This window comes from Stenella coeruleoalba (genome assembly GCF_951394435.1).
Source record: "Stenella coeruleoalba genome assembly, chromosome: 7".
In the NCBI taxonomy this organism is placed as follows: Eukaryota; Metazoa; Chordata; class Mammalia; order Artiodactyla; family Delphinidae; genus Stenella; species Stenella coeruleoalba.
Window position 1 is genome coordinate 121,881,567 of NC_137153.1, and position 24,726 is coordinate 121,906,292.

General features: G+C 61.3%; 1 protein-coding gene and 1 long non-coding RNA gene across 4 annotated transcripts; one reads left to right on the forward strand and one right to left on the reverse strand.

Moving 5' to 3' along the window:
* Positions 1-4,842: 4,842 nt before the first annotated feature.
* Positions 4,843-13,099, forward strand: DIPK1B (divergent protein kinase domain 1B). 3 transcript variants are annotated; one of them, XM_079927552.1, is made up of 5 exons: positions 4,843-5,019; positions 8,505-8,639; positions 11,133-11,240; positions 11,365-11,520; positions 11,921-13,099. In XM_079927552.1, the coding sequence occupies exons 1-5, from the start codon at positions 4,957-4,959 to the stop codon at positions 12,731-12,733; spliced, it is 1,275 nt and encodes a 424-aa protein (XP_079783678.1). In that variant the 5' UTR covers positions 4,843-4,956; the 3' UTR covers positions 12,734-13,099. The 3 variants fall into 3 exon arrangements, with proteins under 3 accessions (XP_079783678.1, XP_079783677.1, XP_079783679.1); XM_079927551.1 differs by having other exon boundaries at positions 11,344-11,520; positions 11,921-13,096; XM_079927553.1 differs by lacking the exon at positions 8,505-8,639 and having other exon boundaries at positions 11,344-11,520; positions 11,921-13,096.
* A 902-nt stretch (positions 13,100-14,001) lies between these two features.
* Positions 14,002-18,703, reverse strand: LOC307189437. The gene is made up of 5 exons (XR_013829190.1): positions 18,239-18,703; positions 17,290-17,377; positions 16,271-16,341; positions 15,133-15,223; positions 14,002-14,201 (listed from the first exon to the last, which is right to left on the reverse strand). It is a non-coding gene; the product is annotated as an uncharacterized lncRNA (long non-coding RNA).
* Positions 18,704-24,726: the final 6,023 nt, after the last annotated feature.

Genomic DNA, 24,726 nt, shown 5'->3' on the forward strand with positions numbered 1-24,726 from the left:
GTGGAGCAGGTGAGCGGTGAGCAGGCCGGAAGACCCCGGCCCCGAGGGCAGATGCCCGCAGCTGTGCCCTGAGCCCTGCACCTCCAGCTCTGCGGGGCCCCACCCGCACAGGCGCAACCCCTCCCAGCACCCTGGATTTTACAGCTACGGGATTCCCATGGGTTAAGGTCAAGTAACCATGAGTTCAAGATCAGCCTGACAAGCACGTGGTGGAGACGCAGCACGAGTGAGAGAACGGGGCAACACACGTCGGATTGAGACCCCCAGGACCCTCAGACACCCGCCTAGTCGGAACAGCGAAGTGTAAGTGCAGAGAGAGGCACGAGGGACGCACAGCCCTGCTGCTGCGTCACCTGAATGTGCCAACATCCATCGTCTGCCCACGGTCCAGTGCCTCTGGGCCTCTGCAGGTTCTGTTCCTCTGCCTGGACTCCATCCTCCCCTTCCCTCCCCCTGCCCCCATCCTCTGGGTCTTAATGCAGACATCACATTCCCCAGGCCTGGCCTGAGCCTGAAGGCATCCACACCTCCCAAAACACCTGTCTGAAGGGAGCTGCGTGACCCCTGACCTCAGTCCTAGGTCAGCGGGGCCTGCGGCAGTGGGATGAGCTATGTCTGGAAGGGCAACATGCCCAGGGCCCAAGTCTCCATTTCTCCATTTTCCCCGTGACATACTTGTGCCTGAGGCTGAGGGGCACCAGAAAAACCTAGAGTTTAGTTGAACATGCGGCTGCCCAGGAAAAAAGAGACTACATTTCCCTGCAGGCTTTGCAGCAAGAAAGGTCATATGACTAATCTCTGGCCAATGGGATGTGAGCAGAAGAGGTATGCTTTTCTAGGTCTTGTCTTTAAAGGGAAAGTCATGCTCTTCACGTCCCTTTTTTTTTTTTTTTTTTTTTGCTCTTCACGTCCCTTTTGCTCTTCCTCCTTGCTGGCGTGTGGAGGTGATGTTTGGAGCTGGAGCAGCCATTCTGGACTGCCAGACTGACGGAAACCAGGTGTTGAGGAGGTCCCTGAGAAAGTGCAGTCTCGTATCGGCCCTCGGACGCTTACACTCAGTGCTACATGAAAGAGAAATACACTTCTCTCCTGATTAAGCCATTTCTATTTTGGGGTCCCTTGATAAAGCGTGTTATGTTTTCACTGACTCTTGGGCCGTTTCCAATGATGTATCTGTTTGGTCTGTGTATTGGGTTGGATAGGGCCCCACCCCCCGCCACCCCACCCGGGTTCATGGTCACCCAGAACTTCAGTTAGCAATAATCGCACCTCGGATAAACCTCACTGGCTAGGATGCTGCCACTGCGCAAAGCTACACCCAGAACTTCAGCATGTGGCCTATTTGGAAATAGCGTCTCTGAAGGTCATGTGAGGACACAGACAGAGAAGGCATGACATGGCTCTGAGCAGCCTGATGTGGTGCTTCTTCATCACAAAAGCCGCCCCGCGGTGGGCTGGCAGTCAAGGTGCCAGAGGCCCTTCCCTGCTTCCCAGTGCCCACAGCCGCTGGTGTCACAGAGCATTGGAATGGCCTCTCCAAAGTTCGCTTAGGAGATTTCTGACTCTACCTCCATCCCTTCCTCCTGGCCCACACACCTTAGCCAGGTAGCTTGGTCACCGAATGTGGCTGTCCCCAGAGAGGAGCACCTCTGTTTGGTCACCTTGGCAATGACTAGCATGAAAGGGTGGGGGTGCGGTTATACAGATCCTCTGGAGATAACCAGGATTCTACCCCAACCCTCCTGTGCAGATGCTTCTCCCTTCTCCTAAGGGGACTCCCTGGCCAGCCTGGAGGGTCCACAAGGGGATCGAGGGGGTGCAAACTTAATCCTGGTCCAGCCACCTGGACTCTCTTATGGGACCATCCTGGCCATCAATCCGAGTATAACGATCATTTGGTCGAGGACGTTGGGTGCCCGCGGTGTGGGGTGTAATGGGGCTCCATAAGCTTTATAAAAATGTCCATGTTAGGAATTCCCTGGGGGTCCAGTGGTTAGGACTCTGCGGCTTCACTGCCAAGGGCCCGGGTTCAAGCCCTGGTTGGGGAATTAGGATCCCGCAAGCCGTGCGGTGTGGCCAAAAAAATAAATAAAAATGCCCATGTCCCTTTTGCACTGGACCTGTGTCAGTTGGGGTCCCATCAGGAGACAGAAGCCACATGGCAATCTCAACCGGGAAAGTTTGCTACAAGAATTACTAACTGTAACGGAGGATTGGCCTGAAGACCAGACACAAGAAGTAACCTGTAGGGAATTCCCTGGTGGTCCAGGGGTTAGGACTCCACGCTTTTACTGCCGAGGGCCCGGGTTGGATCCCTGGTCAGGGAATTAAGATCCCACAAGCCGCGCAGCACAGCCAAAAAAAAAGAAGTAACCTGTAGGGCTGAGCTGGAACCCCAGCACCCAGGCTGAGAGCTTGTCGGCAGAGCTCAGCTGTGGCTCTCGGGACAGCAGGGAAGTCACTGTGGTGTTGGCAGAATTGCAGGAAATCTGCCCTCCGGAACTTGCTGGAAAACCACTATCTGGGAGCTGGGGAAACTGCTTGCAGGGCAGTGTCTCGTCGGAGGCACTCTGCTACAGAACTGTCCCAGGGCTCATCTTTTCAACAAATGTGCTGGAACGACTGGATGTCCACGCAAAAAACCCACAAACAGAAACCCCCAAACCCCAAACCAAAACACTGCCTTGACCCATACCTTGCACCATGTACAAAAATTAGCTCAAATTGAATCACTGACCCAAGTGCAAAACCTAATACTGTAAAACTTCTAGAAGAAAAACACAGAAGGAAATCTTTGTGCCCCTGGGTTGGGTTAAGCAAAGATAAGGTGTCTTAGACTTGACAGGTGCAAATGAAAAAAAGGAAAAAATGGACAAATTGGACCTCACCAAAATTAAGAACTTGTGCTCTTTGAAAAGCACTGTTAAGAAAATGAAAAGGCAAGCCATAGACTGGGAGAAAATCTTTGCGAATCTTTTTTTTTTTTTTCCGGTACGCGGGCTTCTCACTGTTGTGGCCTCTCCCGTTGCGGAGCACAGGCTCCGGACGCGCAGGCTCAGCGGCCATGGCTCACGGCCCCAGCCGCTCCGCGGCATGTGGGATCTTCCCGGACCAGGGCACGAACCCGTGTACCCTGCATCGGCAGGCGGACTCTCAACCACTGCGCCACCAGGGAAGCCCGCGAATCACATATTTGATAATGTACTGGTTTCCAGAAGATATAAAAGAATTGTCAAAACTCAACAACAAGGAAACAATTTTAAAAAATGTGCAAAATTTTTGAATAGACTCTTTGCCAAAGATTATATACAGGTCGCAACTAAGTACATAAAAAATATTCAACATCATTAGCTGTTGAGGAAATGCAAATAACAACCACAAAGAAACACCATTGCACACTCAGTAGAATGACCAGAATTTTTTTCTTTTTGATGTGGACCGTTTTTAAAGTCTTTATTGAACTTCTTACAACATTGCTTCTGTTTTATGCTTTGGTTTTTTGACTGCGAGGCATGTGGGATCTTATCTCCCCGACCAGGGATCAAACCCGCACCCCCTACATTGGAAGGCGAAGTCTTAACCACAGGACCACGAGGGAAGTCCCGCATGGCCAGAATTTAAAAACAGACAATACCAAGCGCTGCTGAGGATGTGGTGCAACCAGAACTCCCACACCCTGCAGTGGGATGTAAACGCGCAGCCCGAAGCGTCCTGGCAACTCTGGAGGAAGTTAAACCTACCCTGACCGCACCGCTCAGCGTCCCTGCTCTGTATCACCCCAGGGACAATGGATTTCCTTCACACAGAACCTCGAATGCAGACTTGATGGCAGCTCTGCTCTTGCTCTCCCAAAGCCAGAAGCAACTCCGAGGGCCTTCAGGTGGCGATTGGCTCAAGCCGGTGCCTGGTGCCGGGAGTCCCCCTGGCAGAGAGGGGGTGCTGAATTTCCGGCGCCCTCTGCCTAATGACAGAGGCCAGACCTGAAGGCTGTGGCTGCTTTATTCCATATATGTGACGTGCAGGGGAAGAGCCCGAGCTCCCCAGGGCTGGGCCACGGGAGGGCTGGAAGGAAGAGGGGCCCCGAGGTCTGTCGGGGGTGGAACTGTTCTGTAGCCTGAAAGCGGTGGTGCCCACAGGGCTGTCTGTGTAAACACCGGCAGAGATGCACAGTGAAAGGGCGCATTTGCCTGTATTTCTTTAAACAGTGGGAGAAAGAGGCAAACGCTGCCGCAGTGTCCACGGCCCCTCCAGGCCGGGTGGTTGGCGCGGGACCCCACTAGGGACCTAGCCGCGACACGCCCCGGTCCCTGGGCTCACCGCCCCTCCCGCGCCCCGCGCGACCGGCCTTGCCCCGTGGGACCTCCTCAGGCTGCCCGGCTCCACCATCCGTCTCTTCTCTGCAGGGGCCCGCGCGACAGCCCCGCCCGTGACAGTCCCCTCCCGTGACGACGGCCCCGCCTGTGACAACCCCGCCGCTCAAGGGTGCGGGCTGGGGGCGCGGGCGGGCGGGGCCTCGGCGCCCTCCACTTTCTCTCCAGGGCGGGGCGCGGGGAGGGGGGCGGTGGGGTGGAGGCGGGGCCGCAGTCACCTCCCACCAGCACCGCGGCTCGCCGCCGCGCCCCCGGCCCTCCCTCCCTCCCTCCCTCCCTCCTCCCCCCCTCCTCCCCCCTCCCCCTCCTCCCCCTCCCTCCCTCCCCGCCGCGCGCCCCCGCACCGCCACCCTCGCGGCCACGCGCCCTCTCCCGCCTCTGCTCCCTGCCCCCACCCCGCGCGCGTCCCCGCCGCGCCCCCTCCCCGCGCCTCCCCTCCGCGCGCGCCCGCCCGGCCGTCAGAGGCGAGCGCTCCGGCGCGGACGCGGGGCGGGGAGGAGGCGCGGCGGCCGTTGCGGGCCGGCCCGCGGGGCTGAGGCCGAGCCGAACCGAGCCGAGCCGGGCCGGTGCACGGCCCGCGCCCACCATGCGGCGGCTGCGGCGCCTGGCGCACCTGGTGCTCTTCTGCCCCTTCTCCAAGGGCCTGCAGGTAGGCGCGCCCCCGCCCCGGCCCCGGCCGGCGCCCGCCCCCGCCCCGCCCGCTGTGGGGCCCGGGCCTCGGCGGGGGCACGCGGCGTCCAGCCTGGGGCCCGGGGCGGGTTCGGGACTCAAGGCCGATGAGCGCTGCGGTGCGTGGCTCCCGGGGAGGCTGGGGGCGGGGAGGGGACTGGGGACTGGGGTGAGGGTTGTCCATGCGGTGAGCGGAGCGGCAGGGCCCCGCGGATGCTGCAGGGTGGCCCCCCTGCCTCTGGGGCTGCAGGAGGCCCCACCCCGCCGCGGGCTGGACCCGCTCCCGCAGGCCCAGAAGCCACAGCAAGTCCGCTCCGCTTCCCTCTACTTAAAAGACCAGGTTTGTTTTTCTGTGATGGAAAACTTGGGGCCCGTAGAACCACCCTAAGGACTACCCTCCCCCCGGGCCATCCCCCAGCCAGCCCGAGATTAGGAGCGTGCCCTGACCCCACAGTGACCTTGGGCGAATCACTGTCCCTCTCAGGACCCTGCCATCTGCAGGGGAGGCCCAGGCTGCCTCGGGTGCCAGCTGTCAGGAACCCTGTCACCTCTGCTTTGGGTGATCTGAGCCAGGCCCACATCAGAGTCTCAAATGATCCAGGCCACACCTACGACCTCAGTGCCCTCCAGGACCCCAGCCCCTGGGCGGAAGGAGACAGCCCTGATCAGAGCCCAGGCCACCGTGTTCCCCTCTGTGGAGAAGGGTGGGAGCCAGGTAACCCAAAGCCCTTCCTGCCCGCCTGGGGCCTTGGGTTCGTGGCGGTCCCCACCCCACGCTGGGCAAGGTGAGAGCTGAGGGTCTGTGTCCACCCCCCGGCTGGGAGGCAGGGGGTGCAGCAGCCCCCGTCCTGCGGGAGAGGGCTTGATGGGGCTGCCGCAGGGGAGGCCGGAGCCGCGGGTCCCGGACCCTGGGTGTCAGGCCTCTGAGCTCAGCCCGGGAACGGCAGATGGGCATGGACAGGAGAGGGGTTCTGGTGGGTTCCCAGTGCTTTGAGCCCAGGACCCCCGTTAATGTCAGGACACACCCTGAGCCTCAGTTTCCCTGCCTGTGAAGCACACTCCTGGGTTGGTAGCGAGGGTTGGAGGTCGTGGCCCATGTGGGTCACTGGCCCCAAGGCTGCCGATCGCTGTGCTGTTACTGTCCCCCGAGTGACCCCCCCCCAAGCGGCTCCACGAGGAGCCGGGCAGGCCACGGTGAGGGAGCAGCTGCACAGGACCCCCTGAGGAGCAGCACACTCCCTGTCCTAGGGGCTCACTCGCCCATGGGTGACAGGACCCACGAGAGCCAGGGCAGGGACTACTTCTGGAGGAGGTGCCCGCCTGAGATAAGGGCCCGGGGGTCGGTCACAGTTAGCCAAGTGCGGATGGTGTCCTGGGAGCTGGGCCGCCACCTGAAGGCCCGAGCCGGAGGGCGTCTGGCGGGACACTGGGCAGTGTCCAGGGTGGGCCCTGCAGTCAGTCTGGGAAGCCTGGGTCCAGCCCAGGGCAGCCCCTGGGTCCAGTGCAGGCTACAGCCTGCCCTCGTCCTGGCCATCCCCCCAGGACTCCCAGCGCTGGCCCCCCAGAGGCCCTGCCCACCTCCACCTCGGGGCGTGGGTCACCAGCGGCTGGAAGTCCTCTGACCTCATCCTTCCAGACAACACCCCCAGCTCCCCGGCCCCCCACCCACTGTCCCTGTGCTTTCCTGTTTTTCCCTTTGAACAAAACTGGCGGAAACAGATGCAGTGGCAGGGACTAGTGGGCCTGAGACCCAACCCGCTCACTCGGCCCCAGGGCCACCCCCGGCCTCTGAGGCTCCGAGCCTGCCCCTGGAGCTCTCAGAGGCCCTCCTGCTGCGGCACCTCCATGTGAGTCGGTGCTAGGGAAGCAGGAGGTGAGGACCCCGCCTCTCCTGGAAGAACCGTAAAAATGAGCACAGATGCCTGGGCTGGGCCTGCAGGGCCCTGCCCTGTCCTCAGTGGGGACCCTTTGGCCCCATTTCTCGGCCCCAGCCCCCAGGTGACTAGGACCCAGGACTAACCAGGACTGGAGCCGCTCCCTGGCCCGCGGGTGGTAGGGTGCGTGACCAGTGCTGGCCGTGGTTCCCCTCTAGGGCAGGCTGGCCTGAAGCCCCAGGCCCTCCTGCCCTCCTGGGCCCTGGGCCCGGGGCTCAGCTGCCTGGTCAAGGTGTCTGAGCTCTTGCATGGGTCCGCACATGGTAACCCCATCCCACCAGCTGGCCGCCCCTGGACGGCAGCCAGCGGGGCCTGTGATTTACCAGGGTGGGGGTGGGGAAGGAAGTTGAGGCCCCTGCAATCCCGGCTTGGGGGCTGCATGGGAGACAGCGCCCCCAGCTCCTGCAGGGCTCTGGGACTCTCCCACCCTGAGATTCTACCCGTCAGCTGGCGAAACGTGGCAGAGGGGCTGAGCCCTCCATAGCAGCAGTTCCCGGCCCAGCGCAGACTTCCGGGACAGAGCCTGTGGCGGCAGGGCCGGGGCTGCATGTCTTGGTTATCTGTTCTTTATCGTGGTAAATTACACATCACATAAATTGAGCATCTTAACCCTTTTTAAGTGCACGGTTCAGGGACATTAAGCACATTCACATTGTTGTGCGGCCGTCACCATCCGTCGTCTCTAGAACCCGTCTCATCATCTTCGCAAACAAACTCCATCCCCTTTAGACACCCACCCCCCATCCTCCCCAGCCCCTGCCCCCAGCCCTTCCTGTCTCTGTGGGTCTGACTCGAGGCCCTCGCGTGGGTGGAATCACAGGATCTGTCTCGTGTCTGGCTCATTTCACTGGACACGATGTGCTCCTGTCCTAGGGGCTCACTCGCCCATGGGCGACAGGACCCACAGGGGCCAGGGCAGGGACTGCTGTAGCCTGGGTCGGGATTTCTCTGCCTTTTCGTGGCTGTGTAATATTCTGTCGTGTGGACGGACCACACTTGGTTTATCTACTCCTCTGTCAATGGGCAAGCGGGCTGTATCCACCCTTTGGCTTCTGTGATCGTGGGTGGGTGAGGCCGTGTCTCTTAAAGGCTCACAGGGTGACCGTGCCTCCAGCCCCGCGGCCCCTGCTGGCCCGGGTCCAGCCCGAAATCTCCACCACCCAGGGGGACAGTGCGCGGGGGTGTGGGTGCTCTTCCAGCCTGACCTTCTGCAGAGGTTACATGTCACTATGAAATGCGGGCAGGACAGGAGGGAAAATTGTTCGAAATCTCTTTATTCAGCAAAATAACGAGCGTCTACCCCAGATCTCCCTCATTTTGGAATTTATTTTTACCTGCCCGTGAGATTTAAAGGTCTGGGAGACACCAGGCCCCGGCCCCACCCACAGTGAGTAGGTGGAGGGGGAGGGAGACGTTGGGCTGGGCAGGTGCTGGCCCCCGGAGGGAGGGGCACCCCTCGGGAAGGCTGGGGTCCGGGACGTGGGGTCAGCACCCCAAATGCGGCGCTCCCTCATGGCCCCCTCCCCCGCAGGGCCGGCTCCCGGGCCTCAGGGTCAAGTACGTCTTCCTGGTCTGGCTGGGCGTCTTCGCGGGCAGCTGGCTGGCCTACGTTCACTACTCGTCCTACGCTGAGCTCTGCCGCGGGCATATCTGCCAGGTGGTCATCGTAAGTGTCACCTCGGGCCAGGCCTGTGGGCTCCTGGGCCAGCGCTCCTGCCGTGGCAGCTTAGAGACGTGGCTCAGAGGCGCCGGCTCAGTGGGTTTTAAGACACATCTGACCGTGCTGACTGCAGAGCTGCCCCTGGCGGGCCACGGGGGAGGCCAGAGAGGAATGCGGAGGCCAAGGGCAGGCTGCGCAGATGCGGGCGGCTGGGGACGGGCAGATGGACAGAGCCAGATGTAGAGGTGTCCATGAGGGAGACATTTTAGCCCAGACGGGGACAGGCAGGCACTGGTGGCCTTGAGGGCCCCTCCTGGAGCCAGGAGTCCAGCAAAGGAGGCTGCGGGGCATGGTCTTCGGGGCCTCAGACGGGAGACAGCGCTGAGTCGCCACCGTGGCGTCTACAGCAAGGCCGTGCACGTGCATGTGAGGGCGCGTGAGCCTGCGTGTGCTTGTCCACGCCAGCGCTTGTGCACCCACGAGCGTGCACACAGGGTGGCTTACTGCTCCTGCTGATGCAGTGACTGGCTGGAGGGCGGGGTGAGGCCGGCCGAAGGGGCCTTGGCAAACCTCAGACTCTAATCCCCCACCCCCACCCCCGGCCGCCCTGCCTGGCCTCCCCGGGCAGGTTGGAGCCCTTGGCGAGGCGACCAGGGTTCTGAGGCCTCCATGCCACTTGGGGACAGACCTGCCCTGCCCCAGCAGAGCTCCTGGGGTCTCGAAGGGGGAGCCTTGCCTCGCACCAGCCAGGGGCCTGGAGTTTCTCCTCTGCAGGATGAGAGTACTCCTCCTGGGGGGCTGTGTGGCGCCCCAGAAGGGCTCAGCAGGCCTGTTCTGGGCAAGGTCCCGGGGGGCCACACTTGGGAAAGCCCAGAGGCGGCGGTGGGAGCGGCACGGGGCTCCAGAGCGGGAGAGCCCGTGCGTAGGGACTTGTACAGGGCCCACTGATGGTTGGCTCAGGCCTCCTGGGGGCGGGGCTGCCACCAGGCACCAAGGGCGCAGTCCCAGCTCAGAGGAGAAGGCCTCGGGCCTCCCGGCCATTCTCAGGCAAGCTCATTTATTCCAGAAAGGCTCACTGGGGGCCTCCAGGGGCCTGGCCCGAGCTGGGTGCTGGACACATGGCTCTGCCTTCACAGTCGGGGGCGGGGGGGGGAGCTGGGGAGACCCAGGGGCAGGCGTGTGCGGGGATGGAGCCCGGCCTCTGGGTGCGGGCGGGAAAAGGCCCTGCTCTGGGGACCCCTCGGGCCAGGGAGCGGGGCGGGAGGTCTGGGATGAGCCCGGGCCGCCTGGTGCTGGCAGGGGTGGAGGGGCCTTTGCGGGCAGCAAGACCTGGAAGGTGGCATGCGATGGGGTCTGGCCAGTGGCATGCAGGGAGCAGACCGCTCAGGGCTGGCGGGTGTTTTCTGAGTACCTCCTGTGTGCCCCCAGCAGCGCCCCAACATGCAGAGGACTGAGGGGCCCTGGGGGAGCAGAGGAGGCACCCGCCCCTCCCAGCCAGAGGAACTGCAGCTCCCGTTTTCCCAGAGTGCCCTGGCTGCTGGGCCCAGCTCTCCTGAGGCCTGTCCCTGGGGCCATGGGGACACCCTCTCCTTTCCAGGGGAGACCTGCCCGCCTCATGGGGGTATCAGCCGTCTCCAAGATATTCCACAGCTTGTCCAAGGCCACCCAGTGTGTGTGTGGGGAAGGCAGGACCAGGGGCCACGGACCTGGTGCCCATGGACCTCTGGGTGCTCGGCCGGGTCCCCACCAGTAAACAGGCTGGGAGGGGAGATGTCTGATGGGTCGCAGGAGCCCTGAGGCTGATGGACACACTGCCCACCTCAGCTTCCGTGGAAGCCCCTCCCACACTGGTGGGCAGTGTGGCTGACAGGTCCCTTCCCCCGCCCTGGCCCAGCCCTGCCGCCCAGGCTCCCTGGCAGACCCCCCCACAAGGGCCCTGTGGCCCTGGGGCTTTTCGCGGGTCAGAACAGACTCCCGTGGTGGAGGGCCTCCCTCCAAGGTGGCAGAATGACAGTGTGTGGTCTCTTCGTTTTCCTCTGGCTGAACGGCTGTCGTGGCCTCCCTGGTCCCCATAGGTGAGTCCAGGGCCTCTGGCGCCTCCCGCCCCTCAGCACTGTCTCTGCACCTCCCTTCCCTCTCCTTCCTCCAGGCCCTCTCCACCAAGGGCCTGGGCACCATGGCTACGTGATGCGCATCCAGGAATTCACCCCCCCACTCGATCCAGACGCCACGACTCCCCCCCACCCCCTGCAGGGACGGGCCTGACTCCATCCCCTCCGGCCTCACCTGCTCAGGTCAGCCCAGACCCCCAGGACTCAGGGGGCTGCAAGGCCTCATCTAGAGCCGAGAAGGGGCCAGTGGGGGCAGCAGCTACTCCAGAGCCTGAGCTAATCACTGCAGAAAGCTTCTCCCTGTGCATCTGGCTAAAAAAGGGGCCGGAGGGCGGGCAGGACAAGCCCCCGCCTCCCCAGGCCACTCCCTGCCTCTTCCTCCCCGCAGTGTGACCAGTACCGCAAGGGCATCATCTCGGGCTCCATCTGCCAGGACCTGTGCCATCTGCACCAGGTGGAGTGGAGGACCTGCCTCTCCTCTGTCCCGGGCCAGCAGGTAAGCCCAGCAGGGTCGGGCCAGGGTCAGCCCCAGGGCTCAGACGCCCGCGGTGCAGCCAGAGGGGGACACCTGCACGGAGGGTGCCTGTGGTCCTGTGCAGGTGTACAGCGGGCTCTGGCAGGGCAAGGAGGTGACCATCAAGTGTGGCATCGAGGAGAGCCTGGACTCGAAGGCGGGGGCAGACGCGGCCCCCCGGCGGGAGCTGGTCCTCTTTGACAAGCCCACCCGCGGCACCTCGATCAAGGAGTTCCAGGAGATGACCCTCAGCTTTCTCAAGGTCAGTTGGCCCTCCTGGGGGCCAGTCAAGTTCATGCCCAGGGACGTGTGACAGGGCAGGAGGCAGGCTGGGTGGAGGCCACGCGGGCCAGCCAGGCGCCTGGCTACGCCCCCAGCTCCAAGCAGACCCTCCCTCAGGGAGCAGCCAGAGGGTTGAGGCCCCGCCCCAGGGGCATCTTCGGGGAGAGCGGGAGGGGCAGATGAGCAGTGAGGGGGCCCCAGGCTCCACAGCTGGGCTTCCAGGAGTGGCGAGGGGGCCTTGCAGGTCCCTGGCTGTCCCCTCCATCCTGTCGGCTGGAGGCGGGGCTCCCCCTGCCTGGCGGACATGCGGGGTCCGGAGCGCAGACTGCTGGCCAGCTGGCCGACGCCCTGCCCTCCTCTCTCCTGCCCCCAAACCGCAGGCAAACCTGGGAGACCTGCCCTCTCTGCCCGCGCTGGCCGCACAGGTCCTGCTCATGGCCGACTTCAACAAGGACCACAGGGTGTCCCTGGCCGAGGCCAAGTCAGTGTGGGCCCTGCTGCAGCGGAATGAGTTCTTGCTGCTGCTATCCCTGCAGGAGAAGGAGCACGCCTCCCGGCTGCTGGGCTACTGCGGGGACCTGTACCTCACCGAGGGGGTCCCGCACAGCTCCTGGCCCGGGGCCGTGCTCCCGCCCCTGCTGCGCCCGCTGCTGCCACCCGCCCTGCACGGCGCCCTGCAGCAGTGGCTGGGGCCCGCGTGGCCCCGGCGCGCCAAGATTGCCGTCGGCCTGCTGGAGTTCGTGGAGGAGCTGTTCCACGGCGCCTACGGGACCTTCTACATGTGCGAGACCACGCTAGCCAACGTGGGCTACACAGCCACGTACGACTTCAGGATGGCTGACCTGCAGCAGGTGGCGCCTGAGGCCACCGTGCGCCGCTTCCTGCGGGGCCGCCACTGCGAGCACAGCTCGGACTGCACCTACGGGCGCGACTGCAGGGCGCCCTGCGACACGCTCCTGCGGCAGTGCAAGGGCGACCTGGTGCAGCCCAACCTGGCCAAGGTGTGCGAGCTGCTGCAGGACTACCTGCTGCCCGGCGCCCCCGCCGGCCTGCGCGCCGCGCTGGGCAAGCAGCTGCGCACATGCACCACGCTGAGCGGGCTGGCCAGCCAGGTGGAGGCGCACCATTCGCTGGTGCTCAGCCACCTCAAGACCCTGCTCTGGAAGGAGATCTCCAACACCAAGTACACCTGACGGCCAGCCGGGCGCTCCCGCCCTGCCCCAAGAACCACTCCTGCCCTTGGCCCTCTCCCCACTTCCCCCACTGAAGGACAGGGCTGCTCCAGTGTCGACCCTATGGGTCTCCAGAGCTCAGGCAGCCGTGGGGCAGGACACCCACCACCCCCAGGGTTTACTAGGCTCCCAGACGCGACTGTGCAGCCGGAACGGGAGAGGCTGGGAGGAGCGGGAAGGACCTAGAGCCCGAGCACCAAGGGCTGGCCAAGGGACCTGCCTAGACCAAGGTTTTGTTACTTTGGAGAACATGCGTGTAAATAAATGGATTTTCCGTGAGCACCCGAGTCCCCTCAGCCCACTCCAGACCCCAGCCTGGACGGTCTGCTGGAGGGCAGCCACATCCTGGCTGTTGGTTGGCTGGGGTTATGACTGGAGCCAAGGGCAACCCGGATCCGGTGTGGTTCCGACGGGGATGGGAGGGTGGGCCGACAGTGGTTCCGATGGGGATGGGAGGGTGGGCCGACAGAAGTTTTCTCCCGTAAGGACCTTCTACACCAACTTCTCCCTGTACTGCTTCCTGCACAGAACAGTGCGGCCCAGCCCACCAAGGCTGCTCCGCTGATGGCAACGAGCCACTAGCTGTAACATCCACTGTCCGGGAAAAAGCCAAGGGTCCCCTGTTCCCTCCTGCCCCTGAAACAGGAAGCTGTGAGCCCAGGAGCCTGACCCTCACACCCTCAACTCCTGCTGGGCCCTCAGCTGATAAGACAGAGAAACGCAAGTCAAGACAGTTTATTCAAGACCCATTTATTCTCTAGTTCTGCCCACATGGAGACACCCTCCTGGAAAAGGGGCTGAATCCTTCCGTTCACTTTAACACCTTGTGCTGAAGACACGTGTTCCGATGTTTCAACTATGAGATCCACATTCTTAAAGCACTAGTTCTTAAACCTCATCTAGATTTCTCCCCTTGGATGGGGGGAGATGACCCAACACAGCGAAGAACGGCTCAGGACTGTGGGCTCTGCTCACCCAGGAGACCGTGCAGCTCCCCTGACCAGCGGGCTGGAGCCAGGATTAGGGCCCCGAGACGAGGGGCGCCTGCTGGGCTGCCGCCCCCGCCCCCACGTCCCGTCCTCTTCACTAGGCTGGCCGTCACCTAGTTTCCCTGGAGTCTGGGGATTCCAGGTCTCTGCTCACAGTTCTGTATCGCGCCTGCTGCCTTGGCACCGCTGAGCCACACCAAGGGGGAAAAGCACACACAACTGCTTTTCAGCACACCGACGTTCCACACACAAGTTATTTTATTAAGCCCGCAGGTTCCTTTCCATCAGAGGACATTCGCAAGGCCGTGACTTCCCCCGGCTCCCCACCGCCCTTGCGGCAGACTGGAGGCGCACGGCCCCCGTGCCGAGTCGCGCACACCCCTCCTGGCTCCACTCTCCTGGAGAACTGAGGGCGGTGCCCTGGGCTCTTCCTGCCGGATCTGCAGACAGAAAACAGAGGTGATCCACTCGCCACGCCTCCCAGCGCTGGGTGGGCTGGACCCCAGTCGAGCCTCCTTAGCAGAGCACCTGGCTTCTGGAACGCAAGGACACAGCTGCTCGAGCCTCTTCAGCCTCTCCTGCCAGACACGCCAAGCCCTGCTCCCCTCTCCTTCTGACCATTCCACCCAGTTTCCAGGGGAATTCAGCCAGGGCGGTTCTACCAAGTAGGATGGGACAGGAAACCCAGCTGCCGCCGGGCTCAAAGGTGGACCGACCGGATGTACCGCCACCTGCCACCCTCTCTGCTCAAGTCGGCTCGCTTCCGGCAGTTACACTGTCACCCCAACCCCACTCCAGTCGACAAGCCACAGCGCACGACACGAGGAAGTGGGCAAAAACCCTGGTAGCTGCTTAGTAGCAGCCAAAAGCTCAAGATTCTCAAAAACACAACAAAATGAAGAGCACACTTCCACAGTGTGGATGAAGAACCAACCGGACACGTGCTGCGCAGGCCGCCCCCGCCCACCCCACGGCCCCTCCCAAGGGCACCGGGGCTCTGAGACTGGGTCACACCAGCTCTGGAGGAAGCCAGCTGTCCCGTCGTGAGGAGCCTCGGGCATGCCATCTTGGAAGTGCTTCTTTCTGGCCCGATCAAGCCTTCAGATGCTGCAGCCAGAGCCACCCGGCCAGGCCGCCCTGAGCCACAGGCCTGGCCATCTGCTGCCAACACGCTGTCTAACGGGGGAGGTGGCTGAGGTCAGGCCACTGTCCTGCCTCACCACCAGTTCTGCCCACCGCGGCCTTCACTGTCAGCTACTTGGACATTCTCACCTCTCCTCAAAGCACACCCACAATTGATACCACGTGCTTGTATTAAAGGGTCCAAAAGTTCTGTCAGACCCCCAGCCAGGCACCCCGCTCCCAACTTACCTGTCCTGAAGCCAGTCCTAGAGTGACAGGAGCCACACCTGCAGGTCTGTCCCACTGACCGGCCGCAGAGGACCAAGCTGGGCCCACGGACCTGAGAAACGGAATCCAGTCCGTGAACCCCTCCCAAATTATCTTCTACAGCCTTGGCCCCATCAGCATTTGGGACCCTGTAGCTCTACTGTGGGGCCGTCCCGGGCACCACAGGACATGCAGCCACAGCCCTGGACCCCACCAGCTAGATGCCAGCAGCACCCCGTCCCTTTCCTGCCCTGCGAGTTGCCGCGTGCCCTGGGGGGGGACACGCCGCCCCTAGTCGAAGAGCCACTAGCCCACAGCCTTTGTCCAACCCTCCAACTTAAACATTTCGGGAAACAGCAAAACGCACTCCACCTGCAAGGAGACCACGACACCCCTGGCCTGGAGGATCATTCTTTATAGGGTTACGGTCGGCCCGTCGAGGGGCTCCACAAAGGGCCCGACTTCTGCCTCACCAACAGGACAAAGGCCAGGAGCGAACCTCTGGCCTTCCTTCCAGTGACTCGTCTCAAGGTCCTCAGAGTACGAGCGCTCGTGGACCGGTGGCGCTGGGCCCCCCTCATCCCCACCTAGGGTCCTACTCTGAACATGGCCTGGAAGCCCCACAGGACCTTGATACCCCCTCAGCGGCCCTCAGCCAGGGATGCAGGTCAAACCTGCCCAAGGATTCCTAAAAACTCCCCGCCAGGCAGACCAACAGAACATTCATTTCCAGCAAGGAGACTCTCCTGGTCAATCCCATTGTCCCAAAGCTTGCCATATGCCTGTACACATATCTCCTTTAATTCTCACAACGAGCTTCATCTTATAAAGAAAAAGAACATCAAAGTCTTCAAGGACCTGCACACAGCTCCCACTGCAAGCGCACGTGGGAACAAGGTGCTCCCTCCTGCAGCTTCTGGTGATGTCCGGCTACAAACCATTCTTAGCGCCCACTGTTCTGAGCACTGAGCGTAGAAATAGCCGCTTCCTCTCCGCCCCAACGTCACAGGTGCAGCAGGGCTGCCGCACCCGTGGTGCCGGCAAGTCCGGCATCTGCAGGGCAGTGTCCCGCCCGCCCAGCAGGCCTCCAGGAGGAGCTCAGAAAAGCACCGCCTCTCACCTCGGTCTGGACCGTGTCGGCTGGTCATTCTTGCCTAGGTTCACAGGCCAACAGCCGCTGTCCTTCCTGTGCTGAACAACAAAAGTGGTCGGCCCAGAATCAGCGCAGGAAAAGTTGGCTGCCATTATTACGCCTGCCAGTACTTAAAACTAGTGGAGACTGGGCTTCCCTGGTGGTGCAGTGGTTAAGAACCCGCCTGCCGATGCAGGGGACACGGGTTCGAGGCCTGGTCCGGGAAGATCCCACATGCTGCGGAGCAACTGAGCCCGTGAGCCACAACTACTGAGCCTGCGCTCTAGAGCCCACGAGCCACAACTATTGAAGCCCGAGCGCTTAGAGGCCGTGGCTCCAGTGAAGAGGAGCCCCCGCTCGCCGCACCTAGAGAAAGCCCATGTGCAGCGACGAAGACCCAACGCAGCCAAAAATAAATAAAATAAACAAATTTATATACAAAAAAGAAGTAGTGATGACTACTACTAACACGTGAACCCTCCACCTTTCCACCGTCACCCTTCAGACCCGCAAGGGCAGCCCGAGGCGAAACGGAGAAGGGCTGCCTGTGCTGGCACCTGGCAATAGACTGGTGTTTGATGAGCCCAGGGGACCGTAGTGCAGCCAGGAGGACCCTCCTCAGAAACCTCTGCACCCTCTCCCAGGGAGCCACTAGTGAGGTCCTAGATAGATCAACGGATCAAAGTACACTATACAAAGCGACACAGGAAACAGTCCTCTAGAATTCAGAAAAACCTCACGTAAGGCAGCACAGCCGGCCTTTGGAATTGTCTCTGTAACGTTTAAACCTGGCGACTTTATTTCTAGAGTTTCTGGCTGCACAGCCCACTATAAAATTTCTTTTAAGAGAGAGTAACTACCCGTGGATCCACCTAAATAAGTCAGATTATTCCAGATCGTTAGGTGGTGTTATCGAGCTCACGCCAGAAAGGAAAATTTTAGTGCCACCCTTTTTTAATCCAATGTGACAAATCTTCAGCATGTCAGCCTTACCGAAACCCACTCACCTTTCCTGCTCATCACTGCACCAGCGGGTCACTCCTACCTGCTGCCGTCACACACCTGGCAACCTCGTGTTCCAGGGCCAGCCAAGAACTAGGAGGGAATGAAAGTCCTTTTACACGACAGGCTTCAGGCTGCCAGTAGACACACCCCCAGTCAGCACAGTCAAGTGTCAGACTATCAATCATCCACACGTCCACGGGCCAGGACGCTGGGCACAGTCAGGCCTCTCTTCTCTCCGCCACCTAATGACACAGATGTGGCACAGCAGCCACACCTGCAACGCCTCTAGGGGCGGCGCCTACGGAAGATTAAACAACTCAAGCTTTTATTCCCTGACCACTGGGATGCCCTGGCCCCGTGCTTAGAATGTAACAAAAAAGGCATTCAACTAGCACAAAAATTATTCTTCAGCGCAAACCTGTCCCAGCACACGTGTCAACTCACCTGAGACCCCAGCAGGCCCCTAGTTCCCAGCAGGCAAACTCCCGAGAGAAAAAAAGAAACTCACGCATTATAACAACCTTACAAGCCCACAAAAAGGTCCTTCACCCAAGCTTTATTTTGCTGCATTTCATCTCCAGGCCTACACGTGTCTGCACACCAAACCCAGGTACCCTCCGTGTTTTACTCCCTGTTTAATTTGGGGGTGTGTGGAAATTGGAGGTTACAGTACAGTAGTGCAGACCGCAGGTGATCAAGGGACCAGGCTATGAATGCAGCCACCCCTTCCACAAGGAGGCCACCGCACTCACCCACTGTACTGCACACACACACTATAATACGGAAATCGCCTCACTCTTAGAGCTCAGTAAGCAGTGACAACCAGTCCGTTTAAAGACAAAACAACAGATGGCCAGGAGTATAACGTGACTCCCTCAAGGTCGCAAGCAGGGAAAGCAGTGGCGCTGAAGGCGGGAGGGAGCAACTTCCGAATGAAATGTCCCGACTCACCCACTAAACTACTGCTGCCTATAGCCGTGTTCTCGAGGCTTCAGAGCCGGGAAGGTGCGGAAAGCATAGCCATCCGCGGCGCCCCCAGCCCCGGCCCCACGATGCTACGCGGAGGCGCCGGAACCTCGCCGCACCCACCCCCGCCAACACAAGGGACCTCTGCGCCCGCCTGTCCCGCGGACCCGGGCGCACATTCGACCATCGCGACCCACGATGGAGACGCGGGGGTCGGGGTTCGGCCGGCGGCGGGCGCTGGGGCGGGCGGGAACCCGAGCCCGGAACCCCACCATCCCCGTAGCTCGGAAAGGCCGCGCGACCGCGCGCCGCGCCTTTTATAGCGCGGACGGCGGCCCGCGAGGCCCAACCCGCGCCCTCCCCGAGTTCGCCGCAGTCGCAGCGCCCTCTAGCGGACCCTCCAGGCTGCACCGCGCACGTGGCGCCTCCGTACCTCGGCCGAGCTCCCCGGCCGGGCCTCCTGGGCTCACCTATCGCGTCCACGGGCCCTTCCCGAGCCAGCCCCTCCCAGCTGTCAGGAAGTCCCGCCTTCCCGCCCGCAAGTACGGCCCGGACCAGTGGCGGCGGAACAGCACGAGGCCGCTTCTGCGAAGCGCTTAGAACAGGGCCAGGCACAGAGGCACTTGATAACGTCTCCCGTAGTTACTGCCGCGACGCCACGAGCGTCCCTGCAGCTGGGGCAACCTCTTTGTTCCCTGCAGAAGGGCCTCCCGCTTTCTGGGGAGCCTCGGCTGAGCTGCTCTCCCTGCCGCTCTCCCTCCCCTGGAGCCCCTGCTGCTCTCCCTCCCCTGGAGCCCCTGCCCCTCAGGCTGGGTCTGAGGCCCTGCTAAAGCTTCGCGTTTCCTACAGCGTAGGGAGCTCTGCCTTCGCTCTCTCAGGAGGGGTCTCCTGGGTCCCACCTCTGACACGGGGTAGGGGCTGCCAGGGGGCGCCGGGGAGCGACACTTTGCCCCCTTTGACAGGGAGACCTCTGAAGTGGGGTCAGGAAGGACCCGCCATGAATTCATTAGTCCTCTGAGATTTCCTGCACGCTAACAAGTTATTGCTGACGTGGGCTGCTCCCCAGTGTGAGGCAACAATCCTACAGGATTCTCTGTGGTTAGCAGCACCTGTCCTCGGGGCAGAGTGGGCAGCCCCTTTGGCCCCTTAGCCAAGAGCATTCCCAGCAGCACCCTGTCCCTGGGCGGTGGGGTGCCCTCCCCTTGAACTCAGTGCAGACAGAAGGAGCAATGGGGCGCGGTTTCGCAGGCACAGGCTGAGCTGGTTTGGGGAAGGAAGGACCCGTCCCTTCCCACCCACCCAACAGCCTGGAGGAAGCTAAGTCCCAGCCAGAGGGAGCAGCTGGCAAGCCAGAGACCCAATTCTCCAAGAACAAGAAGTTTCCAAAACTGGAGAGGGACTTCCCTGCCCCTCTCACAGCATCCCTCGGCCACCCCCGGATCGACTGCTCCACCGCCCCGGCCCTGGCGCGGGCCGTCACGCTCCGGTCCCCGAGGCAGGTGGTGATGACGCAGTTGGTCACACTGTTGAACTGAGTGACAGTGGCACAACGGTGAAAGCCAGGTGCTCCCTGCCCTTCTTGTCCCTCTGGGACCAGATGGAGCCCAGGCAGTGGTAGGGCACCGCTTTCTTGAACAGCTCCTGGGGGCAGGGGGAGGGGCTTCCGGCCCTGCCGCACTGCAGCTCAACACCCACAGTCCTCCCCAGGCCCAGGCAGGGTCACTGGTCGGAGCTGGAGCTCTGGAAGCTGGGGACGTAGGGGGCGACCATCTTTGCTCCCGGCCTAACCTCAGCCTCTGGGGACTGTGCCCTGTGTGTCCAGCACAAACCTTGTCTCATACGCTCACGCCCACCCCACACACAGCCCCGCCTCTGCCGCCCTCCCAGGGGTCTCAGCCCCAGAGTGTGAACCCCTGCTTTCCCAAACAAGGCTCAGAGTGGTCAAGGAGATCTCAGACGTTGGAAACTGTGACCAACATTAAAATCACGTTTGCATTCGACCGAGACTCTCCACTTCCAGGGATCTGTTATAAACAAAGACGTATGGACGCGGGCGTTCCCTTCAGCACAGTGATGGGGGGGAAAAATAGGAAATGGACCCAACATGCACAGTAGGGGCTCTTCGGAAGCTGTGATTCGGGGCCCCAGGAAATGCAAAAGAGGAAGAGGATGGGCACAGGCATACACAGAGGGGGAGGGCGGGAAATGGGGCACCACCTGCTAGAGTGGGAGGACTTTGTTCTTTAGTTAATTCTTAAATCCTTTAGAATTCATTATTTTACATTTATTGTCCTTGGAGTAAAAACCTTTAAAAGATAAAAATGAAATAATGTACTTTATTCCATAGATGAGTGCTAGATAACATACAACCCTCCAGGTCCTCCTGTCCTGTCTCACCTCGGCCTGTGGGTGGGCCGCCCCACGACGGCTCCCAGCGTCCCTGCCTCTGCCACACATGCCTGTGTCATCCCTCCCCTGAGAGTGGATGGGTTTTGGGACTGGGTTCAAATGAATAGAATTGGGCAAAAGGGATGGGCAGTTGTTTCCAAGACTGGTTTATGAAAAGTCTGTGACTTTCTGCCTGGTTCCCTCCCTCCTGTGTTCATTCTCTCACCCTGTCTCTGTCTCTCTGTCTCTGGTCCAATGTTCTAGAGAAGCAAGATCAGGTATTAACGAGCTGCCCTGAGAGGCTCCAGTGCAAAGAACTGACACTGGGTCCCGGCCCACAGACAGGAAAGACCCGAGCCCCCGTCCACACTGAATCCCGCCAATAACCCGAGAATGATCTCAGAGACAGACCCCACCCTGACTGAGCCTCAGCTGAGACCACAGCCCAGCCTCCTGGGAGACCTCGGGGCAGAGGCTCCCAGCTGAGCTGAGCCTGCCTCCTGGTCACAGACACCGAGAGGGTCAGTGTTTGTCCTTGTACGCGCTACGTTAGGGGATGCTGTCGCCCAGCACAGACACCAGGACGTCCTTCCGGCCCCGGGTCTGGCCCTGCCTCCCCCATCCCCCCACCTCCTCTCCTCCCAGCTCTCTCCAGCCACACTGGCTCCTGTCTCGCCTGCTCTCCGGCCAGATCCTCTTCTGCCTCCGAGTCTCTGCACCTTTGAGCCCCCCCCCGCCCAGCTCACTGTCACGGAGTGTGCAGGGCTGGCTGCTCTTGTCTTTCTGGTCCCGGCATCAATGTCACCAGGGAGCCTTTTAGACCCCCAGGGGCTCCTGGCCCTCCTTCCAGGACCCTGACTCATTCCCTAGAGCACTTGCTCTTCTCTCCCACGTGGATTTGCTTTCCTGCTCTTGTCCATCTGCCCCTCCAGGCTGTGAGCTCCTGCAGGGCAGGGACCATCTGTCATGTCAGCACCACCCCCAGGGCTAACAGGGCCCCTGCTCAGGGTGAGTGCAGGGGGGACGGTAGCTGAATGATCTATAGAGGGTCTCAGAGCCCCCTCCCGCCTCTGAGCAGCTCTCACTGTGGGCCTGGAGGATAACAATAAAAGGTGCCTGTGGGTCCGCGGCAGGGGGACGCCCAGAATGAGAATGATCCCGGGTGTCCCTTCCCTGCCCCAGTTGCTCCATCCAGTAGAGTGCGCACAGCCTTCCCCCTGGTGGTCATTCCAGGAACTGCAGCCCCAGGCAGGAGACCAGAAAACTAACCACAGAACTTGTTGGGGGTCCTCAAGGCAGTGGTTCCACCGGGGCCGAGGGGGCAAACGAGCAGGACCTGCCGGCTCCCGGGGGATGAGAGGGACCTCAGAGCCTCTCTTGCTCCCCTCCTTCCCTCCACTGTCCTCATGTCCAGTTCACTCCAGAGGCCTCCTCATCCCAACCAGGGCAGTGACTCCACCCACTTCCAAATGCGGACCCCCAGGCGCCAACAAGGAGGGTCTTGTCCCTGGTCCCCGACGAGTGGTCCAGTCTCTGCCACCTTCTGCACCCCAGGTCCCCAGTCCCCCAAGTCTGTCCCCTGCTCAGAAGGGCCTCGGGGGGTAGAAAGCATTTTCCAAGGACTCAGAGCAGAGTGGGTCAGGGATGGAGAACCAAGGCCCGCAGACTCCTCTGCAAGCTTATGGGACCCTAGGGATCACCCCGTCTGTGCACCCACTTTACAGAGAAGTAGGCTGAGGCCTCCTCTCCTATAGCTCCTCCACAGTAGGGGTAGGTCTCATCCTAGTGCCCGGTGCCCAGAGTGGTGGACCCAGGGCCCCGGACCCTGGGGACCCCCTGCCATCAGCCTGGCATCTCTCCCCTCCCCGTGCTATGGGACCAGGCATGTCGCTAGGGGGTCAATATCCCTGCCCCTCTCACCTCCCCCATATGCACTCCCCTCTGACCCCCAGCAGGGCAGTCAGTGTGTGAGTGTGTGTGTGAGTGTGTGTGTGTGTGTGTGTGTGTGCGCGCAAACCTGTGCCCTTGTGGGGAGGCCCAGAGGGATGGGCTCCGCATGGGAAGGGTGGGCAGGGGTCCTCCGGGATCTGAGGGACTCTCATCTCAGAGTAAACCCCATGGGAAGGTTGAGGCTGGCTGGGGGTCAAATCTAGGACATGGCTGTTAAAATGCAGACAGGCAACGAAACTCAATCCCGGCGCCGCGGCGAGACACGTCCTCAGGGTACAGACCAAATCAAGACTGGGGTGCGATGTTTTTGCTGGACCTGTGGAAGAATTAAGTTGCCAGGGAGGTCCTCGAGGCTAACAGCCCCCAAATTCTAATCCTCAAACCTGGATAAGAGGCACGTTTCCTGAAGGACCCTGGGGTGGCCCTGGGCACCTGGAGTACATTGGAATCAAATGTACAGAAAACCCTCCAAGTGTCAGAAGCCCCGCGTGGCTGAGATGGGGGTACGGCTGCCGCGGGGCGACTTCTCCAGTCAGCAGACGGGCTAAGCGCCTTGCACACATGGCGCGTGTCCCGACGCCTCCTTCAGATGTGACCGGAGCAAGTGAACATGTGAAACGGAAGCGTCTCAGAGGACAGAGACAAGAGGACAGCACACTGCAGCCGCAGAGCCAGTGCTTCAGGGACACCCACCCCCAGAGGGGGCCGCCCCGCTCCTTCCTGGGTGGGAGCTCCCAGGCCGTCATCCGCCCTTGGTCCACTGGGGATGCTGACCCCTGGGCTGGGGCCACTTCTCGTTTAGCTGGAAGGTGTGTGATGTAGCGGAGCCCCTGCAGGACGCAGACCACAAGGGTCCACTTTCCAGCACCCCGGTTACAGGAGACTCGGGGGACCTGAGACGCAAGGTGGGACGAAGACCCCGGACGTGAGCTGTTGTGGCTGAGAGTGAGGACCAGGCAGTGACTCAGAGGATGAGGCAAAGTGACGCTGTGCCCGTTCTGAGCCTTCAAAGGGCCCCTGTTCCTTCTTCACGGCCACGAGACAAGCGCCACAGCTGAAGCACAAGCGGAGCAGAGCCGGCCCAGATCAACCCACCTCCCGCCGACACAAAACTGTCAGAACAAATGCAGCCGAGCTCCACAGCTGAGCCCAGCCTACGTCAGCCAATCCCAAGCTGAGCCCAGCCTACATCAGCCAATCCCAAGCCGAGCCCAGCCTACATCAGCCAATCCCAAGCTGAGCCCAGCCTACATCAGCCAATCCCAAGCTGAGCCCAGCCTACATCAGCCAATCCCAAGCTGAGCCCAGCCTACATCAGCCAATCCCGAGCTGAGCCCAGCCTACATCAGCCAATCCCAAGCTGAGCCCCAGGCAGGGAAGCTAAACACATTCGTAGGGGGTAATTCCCTGGTGGTCCAGTGGTTAGGACTCGGCACTCTCACTGCCCAGGTGAATCCCGGGTTCAGTCCCTGGTTGGGGAACTAAGAGCCCACAAGCCACGTGGCGTGGCCAAAAAAATAAAATAAAAATACATCTGTGTGGCTGTTTGTTAAGCAGCAGGGGCTGACTGAGTCAATCCTGTCGTTTTCTCCTTAGGTGATCTCATCCGTGTGCAGCCTCCGTCACCAAATAAATATCAGTCACTCCAAAATATCTGTCTCCCACCTTGACCTCTGCTCTAGACTCGCACTCCCTCAGGACACCTGCATCCGGACATCCCTGAGCTGCTCCGAGCTCAGCCCCGGCCCTGCACCCACGCCCTCCCCTCCATCTCCACCACTCTGGGCTTTTTCAGACTGTTTCATCTTCCAGGGAGGGCCTGCTCCCTCCCAGCCTCACCATAGCTTTCTCAACCCGCACTGCCTTTCATTTCTCAGCTCAAACGTCACTTCCTCCAAGAAGCTCTCCCTGGCCCTTCCTCCCGACCTGGAATGAGCCAGGCCTGCTGTGGTGCGCACTTGGCACCTCTGGACGTATTCTGAGGGTCTGTGACTGTGTGCTTGGATGACTGAGTCAGCGTCCGCCTCTCCTAAAGAGAGAACCATGGCTGCCTGTGTGCCCACTGCTCTCTCCCCAGCAGCCAGCACGATGTCCGCGACATGCGTGTGGTGCGTATAAGCGTACGGCTTCCTGAG